Source organism: Muscardinus avellanarius, assembly GCF_963383645.1.
Source record: "Muscardinus avellanarius genome assembly, chromosome: 11".
NCBI lineage: Eukaryota > Metazoa > Chordata > Mammalia > Rodentia > Gliridae > Muscardinus > Muscardinus avellanarius.
This window is the reverse complement of record NC_137797.1, coordinates 72,875,703-72,882,295: the sequence shown is the minus strand read 5'-3', so window position 1 is coordinate 72,882,295 and position 6,593 is coordinate 72,875,703. Positions and strand designations below refer to the sequence as shown.

The 6,593-nt window shown below is 44.8% G+C and overlaps 1 protein-coding gene across 1 annotated transcript; it reads right to left on the bottom strand.

The window, feature by feature from the left end:
• Positions 1-4,698: 4,698 nt before the first annotated feature.
• Positions 4,699-5,655, bottom strand: LOC308269733 (olfactory receptor 10AD1-like; the record flags this gene model as incomplete). The annotated part of the gene is made up of 1 exon (XM_080705112.1): positions 4,699-5,655. One exon carries the CDS (start codon positions 5,653-5,655, stop codon positions 4,699-4,701), a length of 957 nt encoding a protein of 318 aa, XP_080561238.1.
• Positions 5,656-6,593: the final 938 nt, after the last annotated feature.

Below are 6,593 nucleotides of genomic sequence, written 5' to 3'. Positions count from 1 at the left end.
TTCTAATTGGGTCAGGGCCGCGCAGTCTCCTGGGTAGTTTGAGTTTGCGTCGCGGAGCCGGGCGGAGCCAACATGGCGTCTGCTTTGACGTTTGATGTGGGGGAACCCGGGGTCCGGACCTGGCGAGCGGGAGAGAATTTCTGGGTTCTCTTCCCCAGTTTCGGCTGTAGGGCCGGGCCGGGATTACTCTAGTGTCTGGTTGGGTTCCCGTGGGCTTTGCATCCGAGAATGATAAGGTACACATACTTTCAGGGTTAGTTTCTTGTTACTGCTTTTTTAGAGCTTTTCACCAACCCTGGGGGCTTCGTGTCTTTACAAGGACCAAGTCCGAGGCTGGGGGGGGGGGGGGCTGCGGCGGGGCCAGTAGCTTTCGCGTGAGCCCCTCCAGCTTCTGGCCCTTGGGGCCTTGAACTGGAAAGTGCTCGTCCTTGAGAAGACGGTTCTAGGTCACTCGGGGACAGCTTTTCCAGCTGGGCCCCAGCTCACCGTCTCCCATCCTTGCTGAACACAGGATTTCCACATCGAACCAGGCCCTTCTTCTTCCATGCAATTTTATCGGTCCTCCTGCGTATTTTTCGTTGTTCAGATAATATTATCTCCTCCATATAAAGCCTGCCCCCCTCGTCTGGACCTCTTTTTAGGAGTACCAACTCCAGAACGAGTGCACCTGAGTTAGAATCTCATCTATGCCATTTTAAATGCTGTGTTATTTTGGGCAAATTACATAACCTCTTTGAGCCTCAGTTTTTGCATCTCAAAATGGAAATGACAGTATTATCTTACAAGGTTTTGTGAGGATGAACTATAAAGTTCACAGAACACTATATATACGTGTGAGCTGTTGCTGTTATCTGTGCTCCCAAAGTACCCCCCCCACACACATACTGGGATTGAACCCAAGGGCATTCTACCTCTGAGCTACACCCCCAGCCCTATTTTTTATTCTTTGTTTTGAAACATGATCTTACTGTGTTGCAGAGGGCCTCATAAGTTGCTGAGGCTGGTCCCGAACCTTCGATCTGTCTGTCTCAGCCTCCCAAGTCCTGGAATTACAAGCGTGCTTCACCACGTCCCGCAAAGCTTGTTCTGTTATTGTTATTTGTTCTTATCTGCTATACTTCACTTTGACATCCTTAAAAGAGGAGTTTAGCATATTGATATCAGTGCTGGGCAACAGTAAAGTTAAATTATTTCTCAGAAAACCTTTTTATGGGGGGCGCAATGCTGGGAGGGAATCTAAGGCATTGCACATACTAGGCAAGCACTCCACCCACTGAGCTACATCTTCAGCCTTCAGAAAACCTTTTAAGCGGAATGATGGTGCACGCCTCTAATCCCAGTACATGGGAGGCTGAGATGGGAGGATCTCAGGTTGCTTAGTGAGGCCCTCCGCAATTTAGTGGGACCCTGTTGCAGAACAGAAAATAAAATAGGGCTGGGGGTGTAGCTCAGAGGTAGAATGTCTCTGGATTCAACCCGCAGTATGAAAGAATGAAAAAGGAAGAAAGAGCCGGGAGTGGTGGCGCACGCTTGTAATCCCCGCGCTTGGGAGGCTGAGACAGGAGGATCGCACAGGTTCGAAACTAGCCTCAGCTACTTAGTGAGGCTTTCAGCAACTTAGTGAGACCCTGTTTCCAAATAAAATATAAAAAAGGTCTGGGAGTATAGCCCGGAGGTAGAAAGCCTCTGGGTCCCACCCCCAGTACCACCAAAAAATAAAATAAAAATAAAGACAGTCTTTTAAAAAGCACCCATTCTCTTTTTTCTTCACTTTTAGAAAACTTGAGATTCTAGGGGAAAAGATAAGCTCCCTCTCTGTTTTTTTTCTCCATGGTGACCAAGAGGAGCTTAACATTTCTCTCAGCTTGACAAACTCAACAGATTTTTCTAGGGAATATTATACACACACACACACACACACACACACACACACACACACGTATATTAGGAACATATATACTATATATGTGTGTGTCCCTAGAATGAATGAATATATATATGTACATATATAAAAATTTCTAGAGTGTGTGTGTGTATGTGTGTGTGTGTGTGTGTGTGTGTGTGTGTGTGTCCCTAGAAAGCTATTGCTAGTTTACCACCCAAGGAATATTTCTCTGGCACCTTCCCTCTGAAATGTAATCATCAAGGAAAATAGTGCCCCTCTTTTTTAATCTCTGTGGCAGGGTACGAGCTCTAACTAGTAAGAGATAAAACCACAGGGCTGGTCTTGAAGACACAAGAAAGTTTACTTTTCCAGAAGGTAAGATCCATTAGCAAACCTGGAGGGGGGCAATCTTCCCTACTGCAGCTCTTAAAATCTCTCCAGCCCCTTGTTTCTGCAAAGATGAGTTCAATTTCCTTTTGGAATATTCTTAAAGACTTTATTGCCAGTTTAATTTTGGTGCATTTTTTTAAATTTTGACAGTGGAGAACTATAGGTTATGTGATTGTTGTTTCTTCTCCATAATAGTGTTATCTCATTTCTCCCCACTTTCTGACCAAGAAAAATTTCTCATGATCTCTGATTTCTAGAGGTTCACTGATTTACACTAAAAAGATTATAGTATGTAGCCTGGTACAGTGGTACATACCTGTAATCACAGTACTTGGGAGGCTGAGATGGGAGGATCACAAGTTCAAGGCCAGCCTGGGTAACTTAGCCCTTGTTTCAAAATAAAAAATTTAAAAGGGTTAGGGGTATAGTTCAGTGGTAGAATGTCTCTGGATTCAATCCCCAGTAAAACACACACACACACACACACACACACACACACACACACACAGTTTTGTGGAGTGAAGTTACTGATTTAGGTCATTACTGCAAAAGGTAGTATGTGATGTGCAAAATGTGGAAAGGGTAACACATCTATATGGGAGTGTCTCAAATGAAGTGTGCTCATACTATAAAAGTAACATTGGGAAATCAAGATCAGGCCTATTCCTCATTCTTCTCTGTGTGTTATTAAAAGGGAAACATGAAAAAAATATGCAGTTTTCAAAGAAAAAGAGCTGCTAAGAATGTAGGACCCTCTCAAAGAGAGCTAGGTGTGGTTGAGGAGAGAAGCTAGAGGAAGCCAGAGAGGATAGGGTTGCAAATAGAAAGGCTTCTACAATGGTGTGTGGTAAAGTGTTCCTGAAAGTACAAGGAATGAAACAGATCCATTTAAGATGTGGAAGTAAAGTGGAGTAGGTTTAAATAAGAATAAAAGGAAAGATGGAGGAAGAAAAGAAAGGCAGTAAATGGGGAGGGGAATTAATGTTAGGTATGGTTAACAGTTAACAGGGAAGACAACTGGTAGCTAGAGAAACTTGGTAGAGGCAGTACTTGCATGAGAAGGGAAATATCAGACCGTGTGTGTGTGTGTGTGTGTGTGTGTGTGTGTGTGTGTGTGTGTGTGGTGTGTGTGTGTGTGTGTGTGTGTGTGTGTGTGTGTGTTACTGGGGATTGGACCCAGGATGTTCTACCATTGACCTACAACCCTAGCCTTTTATATTTTTTATTTTGAGACAGGGTCTCTCCAAGTTGCCCAGGCTAGCCTCAAACCTGCAATCCCTTTTTTTTTTTTTTTAATGTGGTACTGGGGTTCCTGGAAGCCCTTCTACCTCCGGGCTACACTCCCAGACCTACTTTTTTAATATTTTTATTTGGAAACAGGGTCTCTTAAACCAGCATGGCTGGCTTCGAACCAGCGCGATCTTCCTGTCTCCGCCTCCCAAGCGCGGGGATTACAAGCGTGCGCCACCACGCCCGGCAAACCTGCAATCCTTCTATCTCAGCCTCCTGAGTACTAGTGTTACAGGTCTGCAACACTGTGCCAGCCTTAGACCATCATCTTACTAAAGGAAACTAGAGCAGTTAGGAGAAGCACTTTGATACACTACTCTCACTACTCCCCTCTCCCCCACTAACAACACAAGCATAAACAAATTGACAGCAGTGCTAGCATTCAGGGTTACCACAAATTCTCCCTCTTTGGCTGGTGGAGGCTAAGAAGTTGGAGTTAAAGTTGCTGATTTTTTTTTTTTTTTTTGGTGGTACTGGGGTTCCTGGAAGCCCTTCTACCTCCGGGCTACACTCCCAGACCTATTTTTACATTTTTATTTGGAAACAGGGTCTCCTAAGCCAGCGCGCGGCTGGCTTCGAACCTGCGCGATCCTCCTGTCTCTGCCTCCCAAGCGCGGGGATTACAAGCGTGCGCCACCACGCCCGGCTAAAGTTGTTGATTTTTTTTCTTCTATTTTCTGACTTTTCTTAATGTCAATATTGTTCCATAGTTTTCTTTTTCTTACTTCTTCACATTTTTCTCATATAGGAGTAGAATGGATGAGATAAGATCTAGGAAATGAGAGTAGAATGTGAGAAAGAAAAATAGATTAAACAACAAATTGAAAGAAAAAAGTTTATTCTTAAATGCATGTGCAAAATTCACGCTGGGGAATAGCATGTAAAAGTATTATACAAATAAAATAGAGTTAAATACACTTATTTATCTAATCTTGTTGTGAGAACTTAGAGAAAAAAAACTCAGGAAAGTCTCAAATAGTCTTGAGGAAAGCCCAAGGGGGGAAAAAGTGTTGGAAGTGAAGTCAGACAGATGAGCCTTACACACCAGGAAGAACTTCCAGGTCTGAGTCTCAGGCCAGAGGGCCATTAATGCTCTTTCCTAAAGTGTTGGGGAGCTTCTCCTCCAGTTCCTACTAGACAGACTCTGCCTGGGCCAGGCTGGTTCTCCCAAGAGCCCTCACCATGGCCCCCTTCATTTCCTTGTTGCGCAAACTGTAGATGATGGGGTTGCACATGGGGGTGATGATGGTGTAGAGGAGGGAGAAAGGCTTGTCCTTGTCAGGCCCGTGTGTGCTGCGGGGATTCATGTAAGAGAACATAGCTGAGGTGTAGAAAAAGATGACCACAGTCAGGTGTGAGGCACAAGTGGAGAAGGTCTTCCTCCGACCTGAGGAGGCAGCTCTGCTGAGGATGGAGGCCAGGATGCGGGTGTAGGAGGTGACAATGAGCACCATGGGGCTGAGCAGCACCACAATGGCATCCACAAAGATCAATTTCATGATGAACTGGAGGTCCCCACAGGAGAGGGCGATCACAATGGGAGCTTCACAGAAGAAGTTTTCTATGTGGTTGTCTCTGCAGAAGGGATTCCGGAATGAGATATACTCCAGAAAGATGCCATTGACCATCCCAAAGAACCAAGAAGTGCCCACCAGCCTGACACAGGCCCGTCGGCTCATGATCTGGGCATAGCTAAGTGGGTAGCAGATAGCAACATAACGGTCGTAGGCCATGAAAGCCAAGAGGATGCACTCGGCCACACCCACAAAGAAGACCAAATACATCTGGGTCATGCAAGAGGCAAAAGAGATGGTGTGGTTCTTGACCACTAAGTGGATCAGCATCTGTGGGATGGTGGTGGTGATGAAGCAGACATCCAGGAAAGACAGGTGGCCAAGGAAGAAGTACATGGGGCTGCTGAGCTTGGGGTCTGTCCAGGCGATGAAGATAATGAGGCCATTCATGGCCATGGCGAAGCTGTAGAGGACTAGGAAGAGGGCAAAGAGCAGGGCCCGGGTGGAGGGGGCACTCTGCTCGAAGCCTACGAGGATGAACTCTGTCACTGTGCTGCCATTCCTGAGGTCCACCATCTGGGGACTGCTTGAGGGAGGACGAGAAAAGCATAGGTGAGACAGTTGTATGGTAATGGAAGGTACACACTTGGGCCCAGAAACCCAACTATAAAATAGGATGAGGGTGATAAATATTTTAGAAGTTAGTAAGCGCTAGTAAACAGATGTTGCAATTGGGCAGTGAGAATTTCAGGGTCACTATAGGCTCTACATAGAATCATAATATTAAAAATGAAGTCAGCTCAAGACAAAGGAGAAATCCCAGTGGGGTGGTGGAAGGGGTCTAGAGGAGAGAAGTAGTGGTGGTGATGGGAGACTTGACAAAGGAAACACTTCAATTGACCCTGTGTACACATGCTAAATTATCAATTCCAATGTCAATATCATGTGTGGGGAGACAATCATGTTTAATTTTTTCCAATTAATCCACCTTTCCCCAGACTCATTCTTCTGGCATTTGCTATGACTGTCAATCCCCCACTTGGGCATGCTGAAGATGGGGCCTGGTTTGCTTTCTTAACAGGAAACAGTTTTTGCCCCAGGGATTGGAAATGAGGGATACACATCACTGGGTGGAAAGGATCCCATCATCTCTGTGAGAAAAGGAAATCTGCGGGCATGAATTCAACCTTTCTGGAATGGATCTTCAGAGAACTTTGAGTCATCCCTTTGCCTCTAAATATAAAGGTTCTATCATCTTTAGAGAATGAACACTCATAATTCTTATGCTCTTATCTCACTACATTAAATTACAGAAAATAATTAAGAGTATTAAATCTCTGTTGTATTTTTCAGCTTGTTCTGTGGTTAGGTTGTATCAGATCCTTTCTGATTTCACATACTTATTGATGGTCAGTGTGTTCCTTAACTTCTATTTGTGCCCACTACTCCTTGTCATTTTTTCTACTACTTTTACTATACAATGCTGCCTTCTTTTTAACCTTTCCCCCCTTTTT